Below are 27,772 nucleotides of genomic sequence, written 5' to 3'. Positions count from 1 at the left end.
TAGGGTGACAGTGCTGGGCAAGTTATCGTAATTATAGAACCATAGGAAACAATCATAGAATCATTAATGTTGGAGAAAACCTTGAAGAGCATCCAGTCCAACCATCAACCACACATCCAAGCAACCATCCCCCACTGTGCCTGCTCATAGAAGCATTAAGGTTGGAAAAGACCCCTAAGGGTCACCAAGTCCAGCCAACATCCCATCCCCACCATGCCCGCTAACCATGTCCATAATGAGCGCCAACACATCATGGCACCATCTCCTCCCCCATAGGACCCTGCAGACGGGATGCTCTGCTCTGAGATGATATTTTCCCACTTGGGAACAACTCACAGCCCGGATTACAAATGCGGGCCAAACTCTCATCACGTTTTCACGTGTGCTTGCTGTGGGTTTGGGGATATTTCCGCTCCATCTTATGCCCACCGGGAAGGCTGGAGCGGGATGGGGACAGAGCCGGGTGGTGGAGGAGAGGTGTGAAATTTCTCATGGGCAAACAAGTGAGAGAGAGCGACGGGGTGCCCAGGAGAAGGGGGACCGAAAAGACAAGGGGGGGAGCTGAGGAGGGAGAGAAAACAGCAGCCAGAGAGAGACACAAATCCCCAAAGCAGCGACCCGGTTTGAAGAGCAGGGGGGATTTTTCTATGAGGGGATTGTAAAATGCGCTCTCTCTTTTCCCTTTGCAGGGGGGAACAAGGGCCCCCACTCTATCTGATAGTCATTAGCATCAATTAGCCCCGTTTGAAGTAGGCAACATCTTTGTCTCTTGGCAAAAAAGAAATAAAAAAACCTTTCAGGGAGCCCATAATAACATCTGGAGCAAGGAGAGGCTGAGCTCAAGTTCCCCACTTTCATCTCTTGTCGAGGTACTTGGAATGTTAATGCAGCCTCATTCTTTAATGGAGTTATCAGGAAATGCTTTTCACCCCCTTCCCTTTGCTCAGGGGGGATGTTTACAAAGAGCTGGGGGCTTTTTTGTTGTTGTTGTTGGGATTTTTTTTCTCCCACCCCCCAAAGAAACTTCCCCCCCCCCCTTTCCCCTCCCCTTTTATTTTCTGAACTCTTGAAAAACAAAACTGGAAACATAAAAAAAAAAAGGGGGTGGTGGTGGTTGGGGGAGGAACAGGATCCATCCTTTCATCTCTCCTTCTCAGTGCCTGCACAAGGCTGCTTCCCATGGAGCACATGGGGTGGGATGATGGGATGGAGCCGTTCAACCTCACGTGCACCGCCGGGCAGCCCCGCTCCTCCTGGCTGCTGGGTGCTACATTTCCCAAGTCATTATCAGAGAGTGAAAATTTCCAGCTTTTTAACTGAAATGCGTTAGCTGAGCACACAGTACTAATGGGAAACAGGGTGCGTCAACAGGCCGCCAAGCTGGAGATGCAGGATGGGAAACCACCTTTGGTGGCCACCCGTCCCTCTGTCCTTCCTCCCACCTCTGCTCTGCCCACCCTGCTCACCCCACAGTGAATCCCGAAGCTCCCTTCCAACCCATGCCCTTCTACCATTCTCCAGTTTGATGATTCTATGATTTAAGGATTCTGTGACTCAATCATTCTATGATTCGATGATGGTACGTTTCTATGGTTCTACAATTCCTTAACTCTGCGGATCCATCGTTGTACAATTCAGTGCTTCTGTGATTCAATGACTCTATGATTCATTGATTCTATGGTTCTGTGATTCTATGACTCAATGATTCAGTGATTCTACAGTTCAGTGATTCAACGACTCAACAATTCTATGATTGAGTGACTGAATGATTCCATGATTCAATGGTTCTATTATTCCATGATTCAATGATTCCATGATTCTATGTTTTTATTATTAAATGATATAGTGATTCCATGATTCCATGATTCTATGTTTCTATTATTAAATGATATAGTGATTCCATGATTCCATGATTCTATATTTCTGTCATTCAATGATTTGATGATTCAGTGATTCAATGATTCCTTGATTCCATGATTCAATGATTCAATGACTCCATGATTCCTTGATTCAACGACTTCATGATTCTGTGATTCTATGATCCCATGATTTCATGATTCCATGATTCCATGATTCCATGATTCCGTTATTCTGTTATTCCATGATTCCATGATTCTATGATTCAGTTATACTATGATTCTATGATTCCATGATTCTATGATTCAGTTACACTATGATTCTATGATTCCATGATTCTATGATTCAGTTACACTATGATTCTATGATTCAAAGACTCCATGATTCCACAATTCTATTATTCCGTGATCCCATGATTCTATTATTCCATGATTCCATGGTTCAATGACTCCATGAATCCTTGATTCAATGATTCTATGATACAGTGACTCTACAGTTCCATGATTCCATGGTTCCGTGATTGAACAGTTCTATGTTCCAGTAATCCTATAAAGACTTAACACCCAGAGCACCCCTCACATCTCTTCCCATGGGAAACAACTTGGGTTATGGTGACATTAGAAAGAGAAAAAATAATTGGCAAGAAAAAACTCCTACCTAAGCACGTTTTAACCCACACAACCTCTTTGCAACCCAAAGCCAAACCCAAGCCAGGAGCTGTGAATCCTTTACATCATTTTCTTGGCCATGGGCTTTTTGGGGAGAGGCTTCAGTGCTTGCTCAGCTTTGAACGTGTGATTTCAATTAAGCACAGAGTTAAATGCCGGCAGGGCTGGGGCTGTGTGTTTGGATAAGGAGCAATAAAGCAGCAGCTGTATTTATTCACTTATTTTCAAGCTGCCGTGGAAGGCAGGATGCTAAACAGGAGGAAAAGGTGTTTGAAAGGCAAAGCTGAGGGACTCCTTTGTGTCCTGCAGGCATCCTGCTCCCCAAGGCCCCACAACCAACAGCAGAGTGCTGCCTTTCCAGGGGGGAGTGATATCGGCACTGTCCCACAACTTCAATTGCTTAACAAGTAGAGATGCCTCACTATAAAAGGGACTTCAAAGTGTGTGAGAACGGCACAGATCCCTGATTTAAAGCAGGGTTTGTTTGGTACAGACAGCCCGCCCTGCACACAGAGATGCTTAATGCTGGATTATCAAGCCATGGGGGGGATTCTTGTTTTGTGTTTATTAACTCAAACGCTCTGTTATGGGGATTTCTCTGTGTTTGCTTATAGTGGAGTGAGCTCATGGTGCGAACGTTGTGCTTGCAGAGATACGTGCAGGGATATTTGTGCATGGAGGGCATGGGGAAAGATGGGGGTGTCCGTGTGGGTGTCAGCAGAGGTGTTGGTATGGTAGGAGGGCTGTCCATAGGAACATCGGGGGGAAGGAGGGGTGTTGGGATGGCAGGGAAGGAGCTGATGGTCTGTGGGGCTGTTGGTCTAGGAAAGGTCCCTAGGGGTGTTATTTCAGAAGGAGGAGCGTTTTGGGGTGTTATTTAGGTAGAAAAAGCACCAAGGGTTGTGCCTATGGTCGGAGGGATGATCCCAGAGGTGTTATTTGGGGTGTTTTGGGGGCTCTTATTTCCATGGGAGGGCTGTCCCTTGGGGTGTAGTTTGGGAAGGAGGGCTGTCCGTTCAGAAGGAGGGCTTTCAAGGACTCTTGTTTCGGAAGGAGGGGTCTGGGGGAGGTCTTGCCCGGCAGGTGTGGGGCAGCCCCCCGCCCCCTCTTTGCATAGCAACTCTCCCCATATAAAGCAGTCGGGCCGGCCAACAGCACCCAGGCGGTCATGCAGCCCCCTAAGACCCCCTTCCACATCGACGCTCTCCTCGCCGAACCCCAGCGGCCCGGCCCCGCAGCCCCCGGCCCGCAGCCCTATATCCCTTTTCCCTATATCCCTTTCCCCATAGCGGGGCCGGGAGCCTGGAGCTGGGGCTGCCGTTGGGGAGGAGGTGAGCGCCGGGCTCGGGGTGCGGGGCTGCGCGGGGGGTGGGAGAGCCCCGCAATTTGGAATGGATGGGCTGACCGAAAAATGTGCTTATTCCCATTAAAATTAAGTCTCTTTTTAGCATTCGGAGTAAAACCCGCTGCACAGCACAGCTGGCGACTGTATGGGGAGCTCTGGTCTGGTTTGAGAGCTGCAATATTCAGAGACCAGAGATAATTGTTACTCTTGGTCTTTTTAAGATATATAGCACAGCTATTTAATGCCTTACTTCCTTTATCAGCCAGCATCCGTACAGCTGTATATGTAGTATATTGGATATAAAGATAGGGACATACAGTTAATTTCCTTATCTCTATCCACAAAGTAAGTCACGTTAGAAATCACACTCACTGGAATCCAAGTATCAAAACTGGGGGGGGAGGGAAGTGTGACTGGTAAAATGATCTGAGAGCTGAAAATAGTTGCAATTAGGATTGTTAAGCTGTCAGGTCTCCAGCCCACAAATCGTTAAGCACGTGTAGAACTTCTACCTTAATTAACGCAATGAAGTGGGTCACGGTGTCTGTGACAACTCAGCAGCGCTGCTCTTAGTCTGGGGCCAGCAGGGTCCCGTGACAGCTGTTTGTTAATGAGCTAATTATTGTTATCATCAGGTCACAACTAGATAGAGGGCTGCGCTAGAGGCAAAGAGCAGCTCCAAAGTCACTCCTGCATAAAAGGAAAGGGTTGGGCCATTCAACCTATGGAGGGACCAGGAAAGGGAGATGATGGTTTTCCTAAGGAGCTGGGGCTGAAGATCCCCTTTCCCTTTGGGAACAGCTCTCCTTCATCACCAGCTTCAGCATCCTCCTCCCTGGTGCAGGCTGAGCATGGGCAGAGCTCCCCCAGCCTGAGCCCATGTAAGTTGGGCTTAACACTTCAATAGGGCTGGAGGAATGGCCTCAACCACTCAGACCCCTTAAATCCCTGCTTCTTACATGCAGGTTTGGAGTTGTCTCACTGCACAGGGGCTGACCCGCTGGGCCCTGCTGTGCCATGGAGATCCAGAGGACCCTGCAAAATGAAGAGGGTCCGCACAGTCTTCAAACCAGAGCAGCTGGAGAGGCTGGAGCAAGAGTTCCTCAAGCAGCAATACATGGTGGGCACAGAGAGAGTGGACCTGGCTGCAACGTTGCATCTCACAGAGACCCAGGTAAGGGATGGGGGAGCTGAGCATGGCTGCAATGAGATGGGATCTGGGGTCAGCTGGTGGGGATTCCTCCTTTGTGAAGCAGGAACTGATGCAGAGTGCATCAGATGCATACCTTAAATTAAGGTATTCTTATATTTGTGCAGAATGAGGCCTTGCATGATGCAGGATCTGAATCTTTCCTGCTCCTCCCAGTCTGTTTCTAAAGACCATTTCCTTGCTAGGTGAAAGTCTGGTTCCAAAACCGGAGGATCAAGTGGAGGAAGCAGAGCATGGAGCAGAAGAAAGCAAAGCTGTCACAGTTTGGGGTGATAGAACCCACCTCTGCTGGCCCCACGGATGCCAAGGAGCATGAAGAGGACACAGTGGATGTTGAGCTTTGAGCAGCTGATGGGATGCAGCTGCCACTGTTGTTTTTGCAGCCATGCCTGCCTGATGGAGGCCTTTGAGAGCTCAGTGTGTTTCTGCCTTACTTCACCACGGTGTGCACAGGGAACAAGGGGCTCTCAGAGGTGCAGGGACCGGGGCTGTTATAAACCAGCAGCTCTCCAACACCTCTGCTGCGTCAGACGGCCCCCTGCCCTCATCCAGATGTGCTGGTCCTGGCCCAGACAGCAGCTGCTCCCTTCTTTCCTTGTTATACAGTGCAGTGCAGTGGGAAGCAGCACCTAGAGAGCTTGGCGAGGACATCTGCAACCACACACTGCAGCTCCCATGAGCTCAGGATAACTCGCATGTCTCTTTCTGACCCCATAGAATCATAGAATGGCTTGGGTTGAAAAGGCCCACAATAATCATCTGGTTTCAACCCCCTGCTATGTGCAGGGTCACCAACCAGCAGCCCAGGCTGCCCATCCAGCCTGGCCTTGAATGCCTGCAGGGATGGGTCATCCACAGCCTCCTTTGGGCAACATGTTCCATTGCATCACCATCCTCTGACTGAAAAACTAGATGTTGCTTTCTTCCTCCTTGCCAAGTGTCGCTTCTTTATTTGCTTTGCTTCTTAATAAAGAAAGAAACAGCACATTTAAGATGGAAGATGAGATTGGGTAAGGGAAGCAGGGCTCAGCATCACCTGGCTGTCCCCACGTGCCACATCTCCATGTCTCTGGAGCATCCCAAGGGCCAATGCCATTCCCTGGGCAGCCTGTACCAGCACCTGACTGCTGGTTAAGTACAACACGATACATTTATTTTGCCCATTTCCAGCAGAATTCACCCTATATTTATAACAAGAATTGCCACAAGGCTTTATGGCAGGCAGAAGCGTTTGTGCCGCGGCTCATCCTGATGCTCCACGCTGCACCTTTGCACCCAAACCTTACAAAAAAAGGGGATGCGATGTGGTTTTAATGCGTTTTCCTGCTGTTAGGTGAAAAAGTGATGAAAACTTCGATTAAAAAGGACCGGCTGTAGGATGGACGGGATGGCCCAGCAGAGCAGCGCTCCCTGTAGGACCTTACAGGGAATAAAACCCCCACCAAGATTTGTTCTTAAATCGTGCCGGCAGTGACACCTAGTGCCTCCAAAACACCCCAACGTTAATTAATAACATCCCTCTTTGCCATACACATCCCAAGGCAGATCTGGGATGAAGGCAAGCAAGCGTGAATGAGAGAGTGATGGAATACCGCTAAACTCGGTGTTTGCGTGGATTTTAAGCGTTTCCGGGGAAAAGCAAGGCGTGTGTTAATGTGCTGGAGGGAAATTATTAATTATTATCGTTATTATTTGTGGGAAATAAAGGCAGTTTGGGGCGCGCTGAGGAGGTGCACAGGGGTACGATGCGTTCTCGCATGGACCGGTGCTTAAAACAAAATAAAACCAATCTCAAAGCCACCAACGAGCTCCCGGCTGCTCTCATTCTGTCTGAGAAAGAGCTACAGCTCCGATTTGAGGCCTTTTTGTGGTGTTTTTATATTGGGGAAGGGGCTGTAGATGTGGTGGGGTGGGGGAGACAAAATGGCCGCCCGCCCTGTGGGCTGAGGGGCGGCGGGAACGGACCCTGTGTGGGGAGGGCGGCCATCTTCCAGGCGGGCAGCGGAGGGAGAACAGGAGGAGGAGGAGGAGGAGGAGGAGGAGGAGGAGGAAGGGGAAGAAGAGCTCCCCGCCCCCGTAGGTCAGAGCGTGGATAGTCGCCGCCCGAAGATGGCCGCCGCGGCGGGGGACGTGTATGGAGCGGCGATAGGAGCCCGGCCCGGTGTTGGGGCTGCGGCCGAAGCTCGGTTCATCAGCAGCGCTAAGGTGAGCTGTGCTAAGGTGAGGAGCTCCGCATCCTGCTCCTCCCTAAAGCCGGGTTTATGTCCCATTGTAGGGGAAGGGGTTGTTCGCCACCCGGAGCATCCGCAAAGGGGAGGCGGTGTTCGTGGAGAAGCCGGTGGTGTCGTCGCAGTTCCTTTGGAACGCGCTTTATAACTACCGAGGTGAGCTGGGCTGGGTGATGTGGGGGGGTTTTGGGTTGGGGCTGAGTAATGCTGCTTCCATACAGTCTATAGGGTTGGAAAAGAGCTCCCAATGTCCCCAAAGCCAACATCTGTGCCCGTTAGGTCTTTCAGTGCTAAACCCCATACGGTTCTGGAGTATCTCCATTGGGTAGCTGTGCCGCTGCCTGATGGCTCTTATGGAGAAGAAATGATTCCTTATATCCAACCTGGCCCTCCCCTGGTGCAGCTGAAGGCCATCACCTCTTATCCTGTGGCTCTTAATGACCCATATCTCACTCCATCCTCATTCAGGCTGTTATGTCTCCCCTGGGCCCCCTCCAGACTGAGCTTTTCTCCATCCCATATCCCCTCAGCTGCTCCCCATAAGCCTTGTGCTCCAGATCCTTCATGCCTTCATTGCCCTACTCTGGACACTGTTAACCAGCTGGAAGAGCGAGCACAGTGTGCTTCTTGCTTTTGGGTCTTGGACAGAAGGAGGGGATAGAGAGATAGACCTGGAGAGAAGAAAGGCAAAAGTGGGGTTGGACACAAGCTGGGCCTTGTCCTACCTAGACTGTGCTGTGTGCTGAGCTCTGCTGCAGGTCAGCAAAAGGAGGACACTTGTTGCTTGTATCACATGGCCCTTAAGGACAGGGGTGTGGGGATGCTTGTCTTGTGTTATAGGGCCCTTAAACACGTGTCTCACGGGGTTATGTTTTCTGCTTGCAGCCTGTGATCACTGCCTGAGGGCTTTGGAGACAGCAGAGGAGAATGCCCAGCGACTGCTGGGGAGGAGCTCTCTGGTGCTGCCTCACCCGGAACAGTGCAGCATCCGCAAAGACCTGCACCAGCAGTGTCCTCACTGCCAGGTATGGGGCTGTCGGGGAGGACTGTGATCTCCTTGGGGTCACTGACTCCTTTGTAGTATCCAGCTAGGCCTTTGGTGTGACTTTCTGCCCTCTGATGGATGGCTGCCTTTTCCTTCTGCTAAAGAGCTGGGGCTCGGCTGGGTCTAGAAGCCCTTTTCCTGCTGCCATAGCCAACGCTGAGTGCTGTGCCTTTTGCTCTAGGTGACGTACTGCAGTGCTGAGTGCAGGCAGGCTGCTTTGGAGCAGTACCACCAAGTCCTCTGCCTTGGCTCGTCCCGTGATGACCCCACTCACCCCCTCAACAAGCTGCAGGAGGCATGGAGGTAGGGGATCAACCCACCTGTTGCTTACAGGCCGAGGTAGAGGCTTTCCCAGGCTGGGTGACACTGGCTTGGGACCAGGGCTGAGGGCCATTGTTGCTTTGCATCTCTGCGTGATACAGCTGTGGAAGCTGTGGGATACTGCTCTGCTCTGTAGCCATGCTAGGATTTGTGTTGGCTGTTGTGGGGCTTTGACTTGGGGCTGAGCAGTTCCTATTTGTCCCCCAGTAAAGGGCTACAGAGCACTAAAGCTGCATGCCCCTTGCTCCTTCAATTCTGTCATGTTTGCACATCTCCAACCTTTTGGAGTTGGGCCATCTCCAACTTAGGATCTGCCAAGCAGCACCTTTGTAGATACATGAATTGCTGTCCCTGCATGCAAATCCTAAAATGGCACAAAGGGGAGAAGCGACATCTCTGCCTCAAAGCTGGTCACAAAGCCCAGTTCTTGCTGCAGTCTTGGGCTTTGTGTGGGGCCATTAGTGTTCTTTGGACTGTAGTTTGGCAGAATAGTGGGGAATTATTGTATGCTCTGAGCAGCCAGGTGGGTGCTCAGCTTCTTACCCCCAGCAGCACTATGTTTCCATGCAGTGGTGCTGGGCTGGCTGATTTGCTGTGACAGATGAGTGCAGGCCTGCCCACAGGGATGGCAGCTGCTCCTGCTTCCTTCCAGCTTTTTTATTTCCATACCAGCACTGATATCAATGTTTTCCTTTGTTATTCTCCAGAAACATGCATTATCCACCGGAGACTTCCAGCATCATGCTGATGGCCCGGATGGTCGCCACTGTCAAACAGGTAGGTTTGCAGTTTGGGTCAGCAGCTGCCAGCGTGTGGTTTCCTTTTCCAGTTGTGGCTGTTATTCTCAAGGGCTGATCTCTTCTCCAATGTCTGGCAGAGCAATTTCCTGCTTGAATAGATGTCAACATCTCATGATCCCTGGCCATAGAGACAGCAGGCAGCAGAGGATGCATCTATGCCCTGAGCCAAGCAGATCATTTTTCCATACCAAATTAATTAGACAGAAGTGAACCTTTCCTTTGGCTCCATTTCTGGTTGGTTTTTTTTTTTGCCTTGGCAATCTCAATGTTTACTTCCAATAAGCCACTACTGTGCAACTGCTTCTGATGGTTCTTGATGGCAGACTGAATATGTCTGAGCTCAGTGGGACTCATCCTCTCCTTTCTCTCTCTCTGAGGGCTGGGGAATAAAGAGGTATTGGTGCAGCATGTTTGGTTCAGTTGATGCAATACAGTTGATTCCTGTTTCAGGCTAAAGACAAGGACTGGTGGATCAAGGCTTTCTCCCAGTTCTGCAGTAAGACAGCAAACGAAGAGGAGGAGATTGCACACAAGCTACTGGGAGACAAATTTAAGGTAAGAGTATTGGACACGTTGGATGCAGGGAATCCCTGAACCTGCCCTCTTCTTGCCCGCATCTATGAGCCCGTGGGTGCAGCATCCCCAGCTGGAATGGGAGACAGTGGAAATCCCAAGCACAGAGGGGGATACAGAGCCCTGTTTGGGGCCAGCTCAGCTGATAGAGAGGAAGTGGGCTGCTGAGAGGGCTTTGGGGCTGCAATCCTACAGCAGAACACGCTGTTCCTTCCTGTTGTGGGGATGCTTCGGCTATGGAAATGGGACAGGGTGTTAGTTAGCTGTGGAGTATCACCTCAGCAGGTGGATTTTGCTGCTAAAATGGGTGTCTTATCACTGCTTTAAGGGCAACAGCCCCCAGCCTTGCAGAGAAGGACTGGGAGTTTGACTTCTGAACCTTCTGGCCTGTGCTGGGCTTGGCTATCAGCCTGGGTCTGACTCCCAGCAGTGTCTGTCCACCCTGATGGTGTTGCTGTGTTCTGCCAGGGCCAGCTGGAGCTGCTGCGTTTGCTCTTCACTGAAGCCCTTTATGACGAACAACTCAGCAGGGTGAGTTGAACCAGGAGAAGTGGGACCTTGTGTTGGGTGCCAGTCCTTTTGGGTTATGTCTGCCCCTAAGGCCAGAGCTTTCCTGGGATTCTGTCCATTTCTTGCTTCCCCCAAAGATGATCTTATAGGTCCTTTCCAACCTTGTGATTCTAAAGCTCCTTGTGGGGTTTGAGGTGCATGTAGACTGGAGTTCTGCCGCAGATTGGCCTGAGCTCAGCTGATTTCTGATCTCCCTTCTGCAGTGGTTCACACCAGAAGGCTTTCGATCTCTCTTTGCTCTCGTTGGGACCAATGGCCAAGGCATAGGAACCAGGTAATGGGGCTTTCTGGGTGAAGCAGTCTTTTATTTCAGCAGTATCCAACCCTTTGGCATCCCTCTGACAGACTTTGGCCACTTGAAGCCCCTGGGTTTAACCCTTAGCTCCCACTGTGTACTGGTAGCACTGTGGGGCTGTAATGGTGTCCTTTACGTTCCCATAGCTCCCTGAGCCAGTGGGTACATGCTTGTGATGCTCTGGATCTCCCCATGCTGCAACGAGAGGAGCTGGACGCCTTCATTGACCAGCTCTACAAGGACATTGAGAAGGGTAAGGCTCTGCTGTGGCTGTAGGTAGCATCAGGCAGCTGGAAGGCTTATGTGAGGGGGATCCTGTCCATAAAAATACCATTTATAGCCAGTGTTCAAAGACTTGTAGCATTTGTTTGTTTGGATGAGTTACAGAGACAGGCCAGGGAGTGTGTGCTTGAACAAGGAGTGCAAATCTTCATGCTCTCCATCCCTCCCAGTGGGAAGGGAAAGGTGTGTTGGAAGTGACCCTCCAGCAGAGGGTTCTCCACACAAACCCCAGAGCGGTGCTGTCTGAGTGTGCTCTGCACTGATGGGTGACTCTCAGTACATGCACTGAGCTGAATGCCTGGGAGAGCCAGAAAAACTCATGCACAGCTTTAACCCTCACTTTAACCCTTCTCTGTATTGCAGAATCTGGAGAGTTCCTCAACTGTGAGGGGTCAGGTCTCTACATGCTTCAGAGCTGCTGTAAGTAACACAAGGACTGGGAGGAAAGCTGATAGAGAGGTGGGAGTTGTGCTGTTCTAGATAAGCTCACCTCTAGGCACTGTAACAGGTCACCCAGGGAGGTGGTGGATGCCTTGTCCTTGGATATATTCAAGGTCAGGCTAGATGATGGAGCAGCAGATGTTCCTGTTCACTGCAAGGAGTTGGACTAGATGGCCTTTAAGGGTCCCTTCCAACTTGAACAATTCCTAATAGGCTCTGGCAAAGTGGGCTTATGCTTCCCATCAGTGGGCATGATGGGATTGGTGAATTGGGATGGGATTGCTGCTGTCCTGGGGCCTGGTTGCTCTCTCATTGTTTCCTGGCATCTGGCCTATCCATGGAATGGTCAGTCCTAGCTTGAATGGTCTTAGATGTAATGTGAGCTCCAGGAACTTTATGTGCAATTAGTGAAGAGACAGTCTCCTGCCTTGTCTGTGTGTGATGGAGCTGAATGAGCCATTAAGGCAAGGGAGGAGCCTTTCTTATCGGGGCTGTTAGAATGTGGGAGAGGTTGACCCAGCACTCAGAGCTGCCTTCTGTCACTCCAAAGTGTTCTCAGCACTGTGGGGTCTGGACATGGGCTGCTGTGAGAGCAGGAAAGTGAGGGAGCAGTGTTACTCTGTGCGCCCTTCTTTGGACACACAAGGGCATGGGATGATGCTGAGCACCCCAGGGGTTGATCCAAGACAACTTTGTCTCCCTGAGTGTTGTTTTATTTGTGTTTGGAGAGCTCTGACCCTGCACCTTGTTCTGCAGGGGACCTGGGACTCTGTAGTCCCCAGTGTGAGTGGAAAGTGCAGTGCTGTTGCTCCTACTGCAGATGGTGTGGCTGAGCATTGTGCTGCCATACCCTTATCCAGACCATCGCCCTCCCAGCTGGAGCTGCTGGCTCCTGCATGCCCCTGTCCACCACTAGCTAAAAAGCAGAGTTTGCCCAGTGACGTTTAGCAGCTTTACTCTCTCTTCCTTTTAGGTAACCACAGCTGCATCCCCAACGCTGAGACATCCTTCCCAGACAACAACTTCCTCTTGCATCTGACTGCTCTGGAGGACATTGAAGCAGGAGAGGTGAGGCACAGGGGTGCAGGTGAACCTGAGGTGACATCATACCTTAGCATAGCACGTTCCCAGCCCTGTAGCTTCTGCCTCTTGCATTAATTTTTGCCTAGCTCTGGTGGATTCATACCTTATTCTATGTGGGAGTTGCCACACTCTATGTTTCCACTTGTCTTTTGGGGGGAGGCCAGTACAAACTGCTGCTTTGGGTTCATAGGAAGAAGCTCTCAGTCTGGCCTCTTTCTCTTTGCTTATAGGAAATCTGCATCAGTTATTTGGACTGCTGTCAGAGGGAACGGAGCAGACACAGCCGCAACAAGATACTCAGGTACAGGAGCTGTTTGGATGGACATGGGGGGATCACACACACCTCCAGTCACAGCTTGGGTTCTCTGTTAAGGGCCCTGCCATGTGGCTGTGAGCTGGCTGGTGTGCTTGTGGCAGTCTGTATGTGCAGCTTCGCCTGTGCTATTATCACACTTATCTCCGAGTAAGCCCAGGGCTCCCTGGTGTCCTCTTATCATAGAATCATAGAATGGCCTGGGTTGAAAAGGACCACAATGATCATCTGGTTTCAACCCCCTGCTATGTGCAGGGTCTCCAACTAGCAGACCAGGCTGCCCAGAGCCACATCCAGCCTGGCCTTGAATGCCTGCAGGGATGGGGCATCCACAGCCTCCTTGGGCAACCTGTTCCAGTGTGTCACCACCCTCTGAGTGAAAAACTTTCTCCTAATATCCAACCTAAACCTTCCCTGTCTCAGTTTCAAACCATCCCCCCTTGTCCTATCACTGTCCACCCTCATAACCAGCCATTCCTCCTCCTGTTTATGTGCTCCCTTCGTGGGCTGCAGCTCATTTGGTCCCTTCTTTGGACTTGGCAAACCGTTGCTGTCCTCACCACCTTCCTTTTCCTTCTCCATCCTTCTGCTAATGGTCACCATGCTGATGTCCAGTTGTACCTGTGGGGTGGAGAATCTCCCCCACTCCCCCCTCTAATCTGACAACTTCCACCTCTCCTGAGCATCAAGTCTGAGTTGTGCCTGTCTCAACTCCCTTACACTTTTTCCTGACCCTCTTTGCAGGGAGAACTACTTGTTTACCTGCTCATGTCCCAAGTGCCTAGCACAAGCCGACGACCCCGATGTGACATCAGATGAAGAGGAGGAGGCTGAAGGGGAGACAGATGATGCTGAGCTGGAGGATGAGATGACCGATGTTTGATCTTGGCCTTGGGCGAGAGTAAAGGGATGGGATGGGACCGTGGGGTCCTCCCAGAGGCAGCAGCTTTAATACTAGAAACAGGGTTGTGTTGTGGGGTCGGGTGGGAGGCTGTGTGCTGGCAGAGGTCTGGCAGAGTGGGGCAGTGGGGGGAGCTGGAGGCAGGCCCTGCTTCCACCTGCCCTTGTGCTCTGTGTGTGTGTGTGTGTGTGTGTGTGTGTGTTTACCAGCCCATCCATTTCTCCCTTGTGAGGCTGTGAGCCAGCAGCCCCCTTGCCATATCCCAGACCCTATGGGGCCAGCTGGTGCTTGCAGGGGAAGCTGAAGGAGAGAGGGGCCCTGGGCTGGGGTAGGGGATGTGGTGATGGTCATATTGTGGCCACCTCCAAGGCTCCTCCTGTGTCAGTGCTGGCCATGGGTGCGGAGTAGCATGTTCTTTCCTACCCTGCAGGGATGAGGGGAATACGTGTGTGTACGTGTGTTTGTGCACGAGGGGTACTATTTAATGTCTATATTAGCACTATCTACACACCAAGGAGCTGGGGTCCTTATATATACTCCATTCCATGCCTTGACTTGGTGAGCAGCAAGTGAGGGTCAGAACGATATCGCAGGGGGGACAGAGATGCCTCAGGGGTTGCTCAGATGCCAGAGACCAGCAGGGAGAGAGGGGCTGACCCTGCAGGGATCTCTCTCCTGCCTCAGTTTTATCCTTGATATGATATAAAGCCCCAAGGGGCTGTTTGGGGAGGAGGAAGTGCCACGTTACTAGCACGAACCTGACACAGGCTATAACATTTCATAAGCAAAACCACCTCCAAATCCCAAGAACTGTTTTGGGTTTTGCAGAGAGTGAACTTTCCAGCCTTGGGCTGCATTGAAAGGACATTTGTGAGTGGCAGCCGTCGTGCTTCCACGTGTGAAGCAGTTTGTCCGTCCACAGCACCCAGCATGGACTTGTCACTGCCAGCCAAGCATCACCAACCCAGCACTGTTGTGAGCAGCTCTGGGGGTGTGCATTGCCCAGCTGGAGGGAGAGAACAGCTCCAAATGACAGACTGGGGAAGCACCTGGGGTATTTTTTTTCCCCCCATGGGGTTTAGGGAGCTGCTTTTCTGCCACATTTCCCTCAAGCCCGTGGTGTTTGGATTGTGGGAATGAAGGTGATGCTGTGGATGGGCACCTCTGACGTGACCATCACTGCCAGCCCTGCACCCCGCTGCTTGTCCCCAGCCTCAGGTGTCCCAGGGCCACGTGCCCTTCAGTGTTCGTAATAAACCGAGACTGGTGAGAACTGGGGCTGTGTTGTTTGTACTGTTAAAATGGATGGTGATGGCTGCAGAGAAGGAATGGGGGCTGGTCTTGGTGGTGGGATGGAAGGACAAGGGTAGAAATGCCCCATTAAGGTCCAGGCTCTGGGTCTGTGTGGGTCTGAATTGTGCCCTGCCCCAGTTGTAAGAAGCAAGTAGATTGGGAGGAAGTGTATTGGGAAAATCATTGTTAGGGACAAGGCTACTCAAAAAAAGAGCAACTCGCTCTAAAACTCATTCACACTTCATTAGCTCAGACAAAAATATACAGATGTTGGATGAGCCCTGCTAGTACAGAGCAAACGCTCCCTCCCCTCCCCCTTTGGACTGCAGCCCTCTATATCAGCAATGCAAATTACTGTCAGTATCTCAGCATCATTCAAATGTTTCTCAGGGAAGCACCAGCCTGTGCTGCCCTCCCAGAGAGTCACAACGAAGTTTGCTCAGTGCTGGGCTCAAGGTGACCACGTTGGGTTGTTCTGCTGTTCAGCTACACGCCAGCGGGCAGCATAAAGACTTGAACCATTGTTAAACCTTGGGGTGAGGCTGGTGGGATTTCTGGAGCAGGGCAGGACCCTTCCCTCACACCTGGTTCCTGGGATCCAGCAAGAAGTCCTCGATGTGCTGCAGCCTTCCCACCTCTACCAGAAGGTCCAAGGAGGCTGCATCATTTCATACGTTGGGATGCTGGTGACGTTGACAGGAATGGAGATGACGGCCCATGGGAGTCCGTGCTGTTCCAGAGAGCGTCGGATCATGTACCTGGCAAAGGAAAGAAATGAGACTTGTGTATGAAGGAGAGCTGAGACCCAACAGGTACCACCTCCATTAGAAAATGTGGATTAAAGCTCTTGAATCCACCAAAGAGTTGGTTCATAAAGCCCAGGCTGATGGACTGATCACTGGGACCCACCACATTAGTTGGGAATGGGGTTTGTCCCTTCCCATGAGATGCAGATCAAATGTTTCTTGGCCAAGGCACCTACCCATCCCTGCCCAGCAGGAAGAGAGCGGGGATGTCGGCCGTCCGCCTGGTGCTATCCTGGATCATCTCGATGTAGAAGCTGTCGTTATCATAAGCATTATCTGCAATGATCACCGCCCGTCCTCCGTGCTCCTGGATCACACGTGTCTTTGACAGGAACGAGCAGCCCCTGAGACAGAAAGGACAAATCTTTGGCTGGCAGCTGCCTATAGAACCTTCTGCATCCTCCAACTGCAGCAGGACAGGCAGCATTGGCAGAGAGAAGTGCAGGTGGGATGTGTGTGTAGGTCTGTATCCCAGTCTTGGGCCCACAACAAGACAGACATTGAGGCTCTGGAGTGTGTACATAGAAGGGCAATGAGGGGGCTGGAGTACAGCTTTAATGGGGAGCTGCTGGGGGAATTGAGATGGGTCAGGCTGGAGAAGAGGAGGCTCAGGGCAGACCTTATGGCTCCATTGAACTCAGGTTGGCAGCTCCATTCAACTCACTAAAAGGAGGTTGGAGGCAGGGGGTGGTCAGGTTGGATGTTAGGAAATAATGTTATCCAAAGGAGCAGTGAGGTCCTGGCACAGCTACAAAGGGAGTGATGGAGTCACAGATGGAGTTCCAGAACCACAGAGATGTGGCTCTGAGGGATGTGGTCAGTGGGGATGGTTGGGTGGGTTGATGGTTGAACTCAATGTCTTGTCTTTACCAGCCTTAATACCAAAGCTTGCCCAGTAGATGATGCACAAGACAGGGACTATGGGGACTATAGGGATTGTTTGCCTGGCATCATCCCTCACTCAGAACCTCAGACTCTGGATAAATAGAAAACAGACACGTACCCCCTCTCCACCAAAGCAATCTGGTCCTGGATGAAGACCCCATTGTTCAGCTCTCCACAGGCCTCGGGGGGATCTGCTGGCACCAGGTGGATCTGGTCATACCTTGTGTTCTCCAAGCATGAAACAAGGAGGGAGTGAGTAGGATCAGGGTTGTTCCCAACCCCGCTCATCCCCTCCAGCACAAGCCAAAGGGAAAGCTTGTAGAAAAGCAATTGGATCTATTCTTATAGAAGGTTTTAAGGCCGTGCAGTGGAGGAACAGAAGGATGGGGAAGCTGAATTGAGTTCTTAATACTTACAAACACCCCACCGAAGTCTTTGGCTGGAGTGGCAGTGAAGATATAGCGGATGTCTCCAGGGCTCAGCACTTGGAAATAGAGATACTCATGGATACGTAAAGCTGTAGGGAGAAATAGAAGGGAGGAAATGGGAGGATTAGGAAAGTAAATGGGGAATAACTGAGCCTATATAGGGAGGGGAAATGCAGCCAGGTTTGTGTGTATAGGAGGAAAATGAACTCGGATTGTGATGTATGGAAGGGCCAGTGTGCTCCGAGGTAAAATACAACTAGATTGGGGTGAATTGAGGGGAAATTGGGTCAAGTCGGGGAAATACACCCAGATTGAGGGAGAAAGGGGCCCATTAGGCCACGGAGCACCGAGGGGAAGCGCTATAGGGCATAGCCGGGATATGGGGGGCTCAAAGCAGCCGGGTGGGGTCACAGGGGTCGGTGGGGGTCTATGGGGGGCGGCACTCACCGCGTCCCGGGCAGGAGCAGAGATAGAGCCAGAGCCATAGCGAGCGGCGGAGCATGGCTGCGCTCAGCGCCCCGCCCCACCCCGCGCTCATTGGAGGAGCTACTCCGAGCGAGCCTTCCTATTGGTTGGCGCTGCTGCCATTCACCGGGACCGCCGCTCCTGTCATCTCGCTCCGCCGCAGCGGTTGGCGCCCGTCGCTTCATCTCTATGGTCATTGGGGGAAAGAAGGGCGCCTCGCTGCGGCCGCTCTGTCCTCCCTCACCATAGAGCGCGGCCGGAAGCCGTGGCTCAGGGAAGCTTCTGGGCGGCGCGGTGCATTGTGGGTGCGGGCCTGGCTCGGTGCAGGGAGCGGCAGCGAGGAGCGCCGCCATGATGGTGAGCGCAATCCTCCGCCATCCGCGTGCTGTATCGCTCCGTGTCGGCTCGTTCGGCCTCCGTGAGGCTGTGGGAGCCGTTGTGGTGGAGCCGAGCGGCGTTTGGGGCGGCTGGGAGGGGGGGATGGCGGCCGGGAGGGGGGGATGGCGGCGGGGTTGGGCCTGGGGCCTACACGGGGCTGTGTGAGGGAGTAGGCCCCGGGGGTCCCAGCGGTGTGAGATGGGACCCATAGGCCGGGGATAGAGGGGTGGGTCGGTCATTGTGGATGCTCTGAGCCCACATAGCGATGCTGGGGAGCGGGCAGGGTGCGGGATACGGCGTGTTCCCATTCAAAGAGATCTCTATAGGGTGTAGGTGGCGGTGATGCTCATAACCCCCTTTCCTTTTTTCCCTTTTCTGCTCCCCCCCAGGCCCTTGGCAGCATTTTTCAGTGTAGACATCATACAGTGCAGCACTCATGGTGTAATATTCCCCTTTGCCTCCAAGCAGTTACTTCAATCAGGGTACCTAACAAAACTGGGTGGTGCTAGGGCATAAAGCTTTGCCTGCAGGGCATGTCTGGTCACTTTAAGGGCAGGCCATCTCCTGGAGCACAGGAGGTTTTGCCTTTGGTATTTTATAGCCCCTATCTGAATGCTTGAGCTGTAACCACTTTGATATTGTTCTCCATGTGCTAAATGTGAGCATGTTTTTCAGCATCCTTGGGGTCATGCAGACTGTTGTGGTTATTCTGCTGAGCAGGGCTGTCCTTAACAGTCTGGGCACTGAAATCGGGACTTCATAGGGCTGTGCTGTAGGGAAGGAAGCTGTAGTGATAGGTCAAGGGGGAATGGTTTGAAACTGAGACAGGGGAGGTTTAGGTTGGATCTTAGGAGGAAGTTTTTCACCCAGAGGGTGGTGATGCACTGGAACAGGTTGCCCAAGGAGGCTGTGGATGCCCCATCCCTGCAGGCATTCAAGGCCAGGCTGGATGTGGCTCTGGGCAGCCTGGTCTGCTGGTTGGTGACCCTGCCCATAGCAGGGGGTTGAAACCAGTTGATCACTGTGGTCCTTTTCAACTCAGACCATTCTATGATGCTGTGAGTTCTATGATTCTCAGCTCAGTTAGTTTGTGAACTTTGTTAATAGTGTGAACTTGCTGGGCTGCGTGTTGAGATTGGACTAACAGCTCTGTCCTGGTTTCTCTCCTCAGCCAACACCGGTTATCCTGCTGAAGGAGGGCACTGACACCTCGCAGGGGATTCCTCAGCTCGTCAGCAACATCAATGCCTGCCAGGTGATCGCCGAGGCTGTACGCACCACCCTGGGACCACGGGGCATGGACAAACTCATTGTGGATGACAGAGGTGAGCACTGCACAGCAGCCTCTCTACAGCAAGACTGGGAAAGCTCTGTTCGATGTGTGTTGTTTCAAGGCAGTAAGAGCTTTATTTGGGGCTTAGCTTCTTTTTCTGAATTTCTTGTAGGCAAAGCCACCATCTCTAACGACGGGGCCACCATCCTGAAGCTCCTTGATGTTGTCCATCCGGCTGCGAAGACGTTGGTGGACATTGCTAAATCTCAGGATGCAGAGGTAGGAGGGTAACCTGGACAGGATGCAGCAGCATGTTGGCTTTGCGTTAAGTGGTCAAACTCGGTTGTGGCGTGCTGCTGTTTATCCTGGTTTCTTCATTGCTTTCATCTTTTTTGTGATAACTTTAAAACGCTTGGCTGGGTTTTCTGCCAGATTTAGTAGAAGGGTTTGGAGGCTTTATGGATGCAAAATGTCATGAACAGAGGTGGCTGGGAGATGGGAAACTTCAAACAGAGTGCAGTCTGAACCCAGCTTGTGCTTAATCACTGAAGGAATCAGCCACAGTTCTGTGAGCAATGAGAGTTAGGAAGTCTGTTTTCCTCTGGAGGCCTCTGCTGTACATAGGTGACTAAAGTGTTCTGTCCATACAGGTTGGTGATGGCACCACGTCCGTAACTCTGCTTGCTGCTGAGTTCCTGAAACAAGTGAAGCCCTACGTGGAGGAAGGCCTTCATCCTCAGATCATCATCCGTGCCTTCCGCACAGCCACACAGTTGGTAAGGCAGCACTGTGCAGAATGGGGTGGCTCTGCTTGGTCTTTTTTTTCCTGTTTTATTCCATTTTTCCTTTTCACTGGGTTAGAAGGCTTTTAAACATATGAGGATCACAGTAAAATCCCACCAGAGTCTGTTAAAAGTTATTTTTTTATGGTGTAAGAAGGAGGAAATTACTCTGGAACACCTCTCCTATGAAGAAAAGTTGAGGGAACTGGGCTTGTTTAGCTTGGAAAATAGAAGGGAATATGTAAACAGGAGGGGGAACAGCTGTTAATGAGGGTGGATAGTGATAGGACAAGGGGGAATGGTTATAAACAGGAGGTTTAGGTTGGATCTTAGGAGGAAGTTTTTCACCCAGAGGGTGGTGACACACTGGAACAGGTTGCTCAAAGGAGGCTGTGGATGCCCCATCCTTGCAGGCATTCAAGGCCAGGCTGGATGTGGCTCTGGGCAGCCTGGTCTGCTGGTTGATGACCCTGCCCATAGCAGGGGGTTGAAACCAGATGATTATCGTGGGCCTTTTCAGCCCAGGCCATTCTGTGATTCTGTAATTCATTTAGCATGTAATCATTAAAGCGGGAAGTGTTACAGCAGTCGGAATCAGTGATTTGTGCTTGGATTGTGACTGAGGTTGTATGTAAATGTGCTTGAACTCTACCTGCTGCTTCTGCATGTCTCTTAAAATTGCCCTACTGGAAAGGATGGGGTAGCTCAAGTGCTTGAAACTGCAGTGATGTTGAAGGAGGGAAAAAAGCATAAAATACAAAAAGGAATTGGAGAACTGATCAGCTGACAAGCATGAATCATTAATCCAACTGTTGGTTTGTGTTTTGCCAGGCTGTAAACAAGATCAAAGACATTGCTGTGTCAGTGAAGAAGGAAGATAAAGAGTAAGTTTCCTTTAAGGTTGACCTGGTTGTGCTTTTCTGCCTTCTGCTCTCAGTCTGGCTGAGATCTCAAGGATGGGATGAGCAGTTGTTGCCCAGTGGTGGAGTTGGGTGTCAGAATTTCCTGCCTCTCTGGGAAGGATGCTGTGCTCTCCCTTGGGCTTCCACTGCAGCCAGGGATATAGGCCAGTGTTTCCATGTGCACATAGGGGAAGCTAAGGACAGAAATAAGTGGTCTGATTTCTTTTTTCAAGTGATAGTGGAGATGTGGCTCTTCCTGAAATCAGTGGCAGTGTTAAACACTCAGTGCTCCCCTGAAAGTCAAATCAGTATTTAGGTGTTGAATAGCTGCAGTTCAAGCTAATCACATTACTGAGATGATTATTAATTTTTAAGCTCTATGTCTGCTTGATCAGACCATAACTAGCACCTCCATTAAAACTTCAAGGTCGGACCTTTTTGTTCTTCCCCCATTACAGCGAGCAGAGGAGCCTGCTGGAGAAGTGTGCAGCCACAGCCCTGAGCTCTAAGCTGATCTCCCAGAGCAAGGAGTTTTTTTCCAAGATGGTTGTGGATGCTGTCATGATGTTGGATGACTTGCTGCAGCTCAAAATGATTGGAATCAAGAAGGTGCAAGGAGGTGCTCTGGAAGTAAGTTCTCCTGGGGCCTTGGGTAGGAGGCAGTGATTGCAGCTTGTTTGAGTTGACCCTGGCATAAATGCAGCCTGATAACAACATCTGTTGGGGAGCTACCAAAGCAAAGTACTTCTACCTCGTTGCCTTCACAGCAGATATAATTAGTGATCCAAACATCATTTAGATGGAGGGAGAATGGCTGTTTATGAGGGTGGATACTGAATAGGACAAGAGGGAATGGTTTTAAACTGAGATGGGGGAGGTTTAGGTTGGATATTAGGAGGAAGTTTTTCACACAGAGGGTGGTGATGCACTGGAACAGGTTGCCCAAGGAGGCTGTGGATGCCCCATTCCTGCAGGCATTCAAGGCCAGGCTGGATGTGGCTCTGGGCAGCCTGGTCTGCTGGTTGGTGACCCTGCCCATAGCAGGGGGTTGAAATCGGATGATCATTGTGGTCCATTTCAACCCAGGCCATTTTGTGTGGATTCTGTGATTGTATCTTTGCAAAAAAAAAACCCAACAAAGTATGTTGGAGAGCCTGGTGTGTGATGCTTTCTCCTCCCTGTATCCTATCCAGATTTGGCCTCTTGCTCTTTCACTTCAGGGGGCAGTGTTGGGCAGTGTTGTCCTTCTGCAGAGCTTGTGAAAGCAAACCAGGGCACTCACACATGGAAAAAAAACAAACCCTGAAGTGCAGGGCTGTGAATGAGAAGTATCCGTCTTCAAAGGATAGAAATGGGAAAGACATCAGAGAGAGAACAGATTGCTCCATCCCTTGATCTCGAGATTGTGAATAGCATCTTTCTCTGTGGTGTCTTGAGGGATAGAAAGGAGATGATAGAAGCTGGTTTTGTGAACAGGGAGAAGAAAATATTTGCTGCTTATTTGCTTCAAAAGTGGGTTAGTCAAAGGAGACAGCTGTTGGTGGGAGCTTTGTAAAGGAGGGTTCTCAAGCAGGAGGTTTCCTTTGGGAGTTATTAAGTCTGCTGAGAAAACCCTGGGATGTTGAGCCTGACAAATAGCCCTTCTCTTCAAGGATTCCCAGCTGGTGGCCGGAGTTGCCTTTAAGAAGACATTCTCTTACGCTGGGTTTGAAATGCAGCCCAAGAAGTATCAGTCTCCCAAGATTGCTTTGCTGAATGTGGAGCTGGAGCTCAAAGCTGAAAAGGACAACGCTGAAGTCCGAGTAAACACAGTGGAGGTAAGAGCTGGAATGGGAGCCTGTCCCCCTCCTGTTTGTCTCCTGGGCTGTCAAGGAGCTGGGCACTCTGTGATTGCCATCTGCACATCTTCCCTCCTGAGGTTATCTTGTGTGTTATGCTGGGGGAATAGTATGAATATTGCTACCTTTTACTCAAGTCATCCAGCCCCTTTATATCCTTGGTTCTGCTGCTGGAAGCACTTGAACAGATGTAGTTCTTTGTCATAGAATGACCTAAAATTTCCTTGAGAAAGCAGTTGGCTGCTGTGGATGGCTGCGTGGAGCAGCATTACTGCTGCCTTTGCTTTAGCAGAGCTCTCCCTTGGCTGGTGCTGTGGGGTGGCATTTGCAGTCCCATTACAAATCCTATTAATGTGTATTGCCTGTTTTTCTCATGCCTGCTAGGATTACCAGGCCATCGTGGATGCTGAATGGAACATCCTGTATGACAAACTAGACAAAATCCATAAGTCTGGAGCCAAAGTCGTCCTGTCCAAGCTGCCCATCGGTGATGTGGCCACCCAGTACTTTGCAGACAGGGACATGTTTTGTGCTGGCCGTGTCCCAGAGGAAGATCTCAAGCGAACTATGATGGTGAGCTGCTTTGTTTTGGCATAAAGACTTTGGATTTAGCTTGAATGTTGTCAGGCTGGTCAGGCCTCTCCCAAACCAAAACAGCCACGAGTTGCTGAACACACTGTTCCTTACAAGGATGTAAAAAGGAAAATAACACTCATTTTTTTTAATGTATTTTTTGCCCAAATGATGATGATGTAGAACTGCAACATAGTAACAAAACTATTCCTTGGTGGAAGAAATAACTGCAGGCTGATTGCTACTGTGCTGCCTTTTTTCCTCTGCTGCTGAATTGTATAAGGGTCTGTATGTTGTGTGTTGGTAGAAGTTTATTTTCCCTGCTCCTTGCCTGTTTTCCTTAAGCCACCTTTGTGTAGCTACTGAACTCTGGAGCCTGTGGCTCAGCTTTTAGTAACATCATCATCTTTTGCTGTCGAGGGTTATTTCTATTCCTGGTAGCCTGCTTAGATATATGATGGGAGGAAACTAGAAAGTGGGAGCCTGCTGGGCAGGTTTGTCTCATTTGTCAGCACTGGTAATGCCACGCTTTATCTTCTTCCCCTGCAGGCCTGTGGTGGTTCCATTCAGACCAGTGTGAATGCCCTGTCAGATGATGTACTGGGCCGGTGTGAGCTCTTTGAGGAGACTCAGATCGGAGGAGACAGGTAAATGTGCCAGCTGGGAACACACAGCCCTGTGGGAGCATGGGTGATACTGGTTTGGAAAGTTGGGGTATGAGCGTGAGCAGCTTTGAGCATCTCTCTGGGTGATGGTGTGAAAACAAAGGTTGCATGATTAATTCCTTTAATGAGCATGGGGAATGAGCTCTCATTTAGGTCTTACCCCTTTTAGATGCATTTATGTTTCTTTATTCCTCAAGAACCCTGTAGAAGGCTTAGTGGTATTTTCATTCGTAACTCCAAAGCAACACCTTTTTGGGGTCTTGTATATGGACTTGCTCAGCTTTGGATCTTATGGGGTCACTGTGGGGTGGGACAGCTGCAGCCATGCATTTGGGTTGGGAATAATTTCTCTGTCCCCGTGTGGTGTCCCAGTGGTGCTGAGCCTGTTGAGGAGCAGCACTGCTTTTCAGTCTCCTTACCCTTTCTTGTGTCACGCATTGACAGGTATAACTTCTTCACGGGCTGCCCAAAGGCAAAGACTTGCACGATAATCCTGCGTGGAGGTGCAGAGCAGTTCATGGAAGAGACAGAACGGTCCCTGCATGATGCCATCATGATAGTCAGGAGAGCTATCAAGGTAAGGGCCAGCAGAAGCAATTCCCTGCTGGGGTTGAGCAGACACTGAGGCTGTTGATCACACCCGGCACAGCTGCAGCTATTTCCAGCAGTGCCTTCACACCTCAACGTTTGGCTGAGGTCTCTCTGAGAGAAACCCAATGCTCTCAGCCTGCAGAGTGGAGCATGCAGACAAGCAGTGTCTAGTTGATTAACTCAAGTGCTATTCCTTGGCTACGGCAGAATTCTCACAGCTGCATTGCCAGCTGCTTTTCAGGCATGCCTGGTTTTGTCTCCTCTGTTACAAGTGCTGTGACTTAACTGTGCTTGCTGGGTTGTGGTGTGTTCTATAAACACCTTCACTAAGAAGGGGGTTGGGATCTTTTGGGAGTGCTGGGTGGGAATAGCAGGGCTGATCTAATGTGCCTGTTAGCTTCTCAGTCTCATGTGTGCCTGTTCATGCTGCATGTTGCCTCTGTTGGTGACTTCTGGGAAGGGCTGGTGTTGGCAGGTGGAGGTGGGCAGGTGACACCAAGAGGGAAGCCTGAGGCCCATGTGACTGTACTGTACTTGCAGAGTTGCTGGTCCTGCATGATGGCTGTTCTCTGCATGTGGGTATTTCTGGGTTGTGCGTAATGCGTGGGGATGGGTTTTTTTTTCCCCCTTAAGCCTGAGTGCCCTGAGGGGATGGGAAGAAGCATGTCAAGATTTTTTGGAGCTGCTTTGCTTTCAGAAAGAACATCCTGATCCTTTCTACTGAAGCAGATAGGGAGGGAGAAAAAAATAGTTAGCAGAACTTGGCTGCTGAGTGCTGCTGCAAATCTCGTCTGTTCTGAATGTTTCACAACGGGGGGGAGCTTGTCCTGCACAAGGGTAGCTGAGGTTTGCTAGCACAGCCCTGCACACCATCCCCCTGGCTTGCAGGTGGCAGGAAGGAGCTGCTGGCAGAGGCTGCCTGAGGTGCTCCCAGGGGGGTGGTGGTGGCCTGGGCAGTATAGATTCCCCTGGGCCTGATGTATGTGCATTACCCCAGCATGCTGTAGGCCTTTGGGAAAAGGGGTTTTCCTGCTCTTCCCCCTTTTGTGCAACAAAGAGTAAGCACAGCCTGTTCTCTTTCCTTCCAGAACGACTCTGTTGTCGCTGGTGGCGGTGCAATAGAGATGGAGCTCTCCAAATACCTCCGTGACTATTCCAGGACCATTCCAGGCAAGCAGCAGCTGCTGATAGGTGCTTATGCTAAAGCCCTTGAGATCATTCCCCGCCAGCTCTGTGACAACGCTGGCTTTGATGCCACCAACATACTGAACAAGCTGCGAGCCAAGCATGCACAGGTAGGTGCACGGCTGGCAGGGAGAGCCTGCAGAGCTGGTGTCCTTTGGTTGGGTTTGTGGTGGGCTCCTGTCCTCCTTCATTAAATGCCGTGGTTTGTTTTCAGATACAGTGTAGGCTTGAGGCAGGTTTCTATAAAAGGAAGTGATATGTTTTCCCTTTGATCACAGCTGTCGGATGACTTTTTTAGAGCTGGGAGTTCTGATTTGCTATTTAAAAATGCATCGTTTGTCAGGAGGGAGGCTTCTATATTAAACATTGAGGTAATTAGTATAAAAGTTACCTCTGTGATGTGTTTTCTAGAGGAGCTGCAGACTGAAGGTCCTGATTGCTTGAGATCGTTGTCTCTTCATGAAGGTCTTCTCTATGAAGAAACGTTGAGGGAACTGAGTTTGTTTAGGTCGGAGAAGAGAGGGCTTTGGGGAGACCTTATTGTGGCCTTCCAGTACTTGAAGGGAGTGTATCAACAGGAGGGGGGATGGCTGTTTATGAGTGACAGGACAAGGGGAATGGTTTTAAACTGAGATGGGAGAGTTTAGGTTGGACATTAGAAGGAAGTTTTCCACCCAGAGGGTGGTGACGCACTGGAACAGGTTGCCCAAGGAGGCTGTGGATGCCCCATCCCTGCAGGCATTCAAGGCCAGGCTGGATGTGGCTCTGGGCAGCCTGGTCTGCTGGTTGGTGACCCTGCCCACAGCAGGGGGTTGAAACCAGGTCATTACTATGATTCAGGTGAGCTGCAAGACAGTCATGAGGTCTTCTACAACTTCTTGGTGAAGTGGAGCAAACTTCCCATTTTAAGCACTGTTTTCTAACAACTGAGGCTTCATCCCCTATTATAAAGGAAGAAAACTCAGGGAGAATACCTCAAGCTCTTCTCCCTGCCTCTCCTTGAATGTTTGCATGTCTTTTACTTCCCAGTGCACTGCCTTCAGCTCCTGTTATGCCATGTAACCAGACCCTCTTCCCTCCTCTCTCACAGGGAGGCATGTGGTACGGTGTGGATGTGAACAACGAGGACATCGCCGATAACTTTGAGGCCTGTGTATGGGAGCCGGCCATTGTGCGCATCAACGCGCTGACGGCTGCCTCCGAGGCCGCCTGTCTTATTGTGTCAGTAGATGAAACAATCAAGAACCCTCGATCCACAGTAGATGCCCCACCTGGTGGCCGGGGTCGGGGTCGGGGCAGACCCCACAACCACTGAAACTCTGCTCTGTGGCACTGTCCTGACAGGGCTTGGCGCTCGCTTCCAACGTGCAGATTGGGAAAGAGTTGGTTCCTAGTTTTAATTAAGAGGCCGTTTACCAGATGGTCATTTTGAGGGCTTGCAGGTAACCTCTGGCCTTGTTTAATTAGAGTCAAATCTTGGCGTTGGCAGTGGCAGCCTCCTGTGAGGTGTCGTGGTCCAGCCCTTCCTGCACAGCACTGATGCCCTGAGGCTCACCTCGTGCTGATCAGAGCCCTCTCCAACACTGGTGGGTGTGCCTGGGCTTGGTTGGTATTTATACGTCTTTCTGCTGGGGGTTTTGAACCCAGGTTCAAACTCAATAAAACTATGGCAGAGTTTTGGTGGCCGGTTTGGGTTCTTTTCTGAGGTGGGAGCTTGTTTGGGTAGCTTGCAAACTGTTTTCTACCCTGTAATTAAAACTCAGGGTGTTGGGAAGC

The 27,772-nt window shown here is 50.8% G+C and overlaps 4 protein-coding genes across 6 annotated transcripts; 3 read left to right on the top strand and 1 right to left on the bottom strand.

Annotated features, from left to right (window-relative positions):
- The first annotated feature begins 3,693 nt into the window (after nucleotides 1-3,693).
- LOC107314084 (homeobox protein not2-like) lies at nucleotides 3,694-5,844 on the top strand. 2 transcript variants are annotated; one of them, XM_015862961.2, is made up of 3 exons: nucleotides 3,694-3,856; nucleotides 4,836-5,044; nucleotides 5,266-5,844. In XM_015862961.2, the coding sequence occupies exons 1-3, from the start codon at nucleotides 3,694-3,696 to the stop codon at nucleotides 5,422-5,424; spliced, it is 531 nt and encodes a 176-aa protein (XP_015718447.1). In that variant the 3' UTR covers nucleotides 5,425-5,844. The 2 variants fall into 2 exon arrangements, with proteins under 2 accessions (XP_015718447.1, XP_032300424.1); XM_032444533.1 differs by lacking the exon at nucleotides 3,694-3,856 and adding an exon at nucleotides 4,279-4,751.
- A 1,299-nt stretch (nucleotides 5,845-7,143) lies between these two features.
- SMYD5 (SMYD family member 5) lies at nucleotides 7,144-15,205 on the top strand. Its single transcript, XM_015863004.2, has 13 exons — nucleotides 7,144-7,285; nucleotides 7,356-7,464; nucleotides 8,194-8,333; nucleotides 8,535-8,656; nucleotides 9,382-9,451; nucleotides 9,925-10,029; nucleotides 10,516-10,578; nucleotides 10,821-10,891; nucleotides 11,059-11,165; nucleotides 11,558-11,614; nucleotides 12,609-12,703; nucleotides 12,949-13,019; nucleotides 13,776-15,205. Exons 1-13 carry the CDS (start codon nucleotides 7,190-7,192, stop codon nucleotides 13,912-13,914), a joined length of 1,245 nt encoding a protein of 414 aa, XP_015718490.1. The 5' UTR covers nucleotides 7,144-7,189; the 3' UTR covers nucleotides 13,915-15,205.
- Nucleotides 15,206-15,394: 189 nt separating this feature from the next.
- PRADC1 (protease associated domain containing 1) lies at nucleotides 15,395-17,897 on the bottom strand. Its single transcript, XM_015863005.2, has 5 exons — nucleotides 17,792-17,897; nucleotides 17,333-17,433; nucleotides 17,035-17,144; nucleotides 16,208-16,375; nucleotides 15,395-15,983 (listed from the first exon to the last, which is right to left on the bottom strand). Exons 1-5 carry the CDS (start codon nucleotides 17,880-17,882, stop codon nucleotides 15,863-15,865), a joined length of 591 nt encoding a protein of 196 aa, XP_015718491.1. The 5' UTR covers nucleotides 17,883-17,897; the 3' UTR covers nucleotides 15,395-15,862.
- A 136-nt stretch (nucleotides 17,898-18,033) lies between these two features.
- On the top strand, nucleotides 18,034-27,675 carry CCT7 (chaperonin containing TCP1 subunit 7). 2 transcript variants are annotated; one of them, XM_015863003.2, is made up of 12 exons: nucleotides 18,034-18,166; nucleotides 19,359-19,512; nucleotides 19,633-19,739; nucleotides 20,111-20,236; nucleotides 21,074-21,126; nucleotides 21,603-21,774; nucleotides 22,797-22,961; nucleotides 23,367-23,555; nucleotides 24,105-24,202; nucleotides 24,665-24,797; nucleotides 25,900-26,106; nucleotides 27,087-27,675. In XM_015863003.2, the coding sequence occupies exons 1-12, from the start codon at nucleotides 18,161-18,163 to the stop codon at nucleotides 27,309-27,311; spliced, it is 1,635 nt and encodes a 544-aa protein (XP_015718489.1). In that variant the 5' UTR covers nucleotides 18,034-18,160; the 3' UTR covers nucleotides 27,312-27,675. The 2 variants fall into 2 exon arrangements, with proteins under 2 accessions (XP_015718489.1, XP_015718488.1); XM_015863002.1 differs by having other exon boundaries at nucleotides 19,359-19,739.
- Nucleotides 27,676-27,772: the final 97 nt, after the last annotated feature.

Source organism: Coturnix japonica, chromosome 4 (assembly GCF_001577835.2).
Source record: "Coturnix japonica isolate 7356 chromosome 4, Coturnix japonica 2.1, whole genome shotgun sequence".
Lineage (NCBI taxonomy): Eukaryota > Metazoa > Chordata > Aves > Galliformes > Phasianidae > Coturnix > Coturnix japonica.
Note: the sequence above shows the minus strand (reverse complement) of the source record. Positions and strands in the feature narration are given on the sequence as shown.

What these genes read in the sequence shown, in the direction of transcription:
- CCT7 (XM_015863002.1), top strand. An exon ending in TGCAAGGAGGTGCTCTGGAA is followed by an intron (nt 21,775 to 22,796) that starts GTAAGTTCTCCT and finishes CTTCTCTTCAAG; the next exon opens with GATTCCCAGCTGGTGGCCGG. An exon ending in TCCGAGTAAACACAGTGGAG is followed by an intron (nt 22,962 to 23,366) that starts GTAAGAGCTGGA and finishes CATGCCTGCTAG; the next exon opens with GATTACCAGGCCATCGTGGA.
- PRADC1 (XM_015863005.2), bottom strand. Translation starts at nt 17,882, where the DNA reads ATGAGCGCGGGGTGGGGCGGGGCGCTGAGCGCAGCCATGCTCCGCCGC. An exon ending in AAGACTTCGGTGGGGTGTTT is followed by an intron (nt 17,145 to 17,332) that starts GTAAGTATTAAG and finishes TCATGCTTGGAG; the next exon opens with AACACAAGGTATGACCAGAT. An exon ending in TTCCTGCTGGGCAGGGATGG is followed by an intron (nt 15,984 to 16,207) that starts GTAGGTGCCTTG and finishes TTCCTTTGCCAG; the next exon opens with GTACATGATCCGACGCTCTC.
- SMYD5 (XM_015863004.2), top strand. Translation starts at nt 7,190, where the DNA reads ATGGCCGCCGCGGCGGGGGACGTGTATGGAGCGGCGATAGGAGCCCGG. An exon ending in CGCGCTTTATAACTACCGAG is followed by an intron (nt 7,465 to 8,193) that starts GTGAGCTGGGCT and finishes TTCTGCTTGCAG; the next exon opens with CCTGTGATCACTGCCTGAGG. An exon ending in GGCCAAGGCATAGGAACCAG is followed by an intron (nt 10,892 to 11,058) that starts GTAATGGGGCTT and finishes ACGTTCCCATAG; the next exon opens with CTCCCTGAGCCAGTGGGTAC.
- LOC107314084 (XM_015862961.2), top strand. Translation starts at nt 3,694, where the DNA reads ATGCAGCCCCCTAAGACCCCCTTCCACATCGACGCTCTCCTCGCCGAA. An exon ending in GGGCTGCCGTTGGGGAGGAG is followed by an intron (nt 3,857 to 4,835) that starts GTGAGCGCCGGG and finishes TCTTACATGCAG; the next exon opens with GTTTGGAGTTGTCTCACTGC. An exon ending in TGCATCTCACAGAGACCCAG is followed by an intron (nt 5,045 to 5,265) that starts GTAAGGGATGGG and finishes TTTCCTTGCTAG; the next exon opens with GTGAAAGTCTGGTTCCAAAA.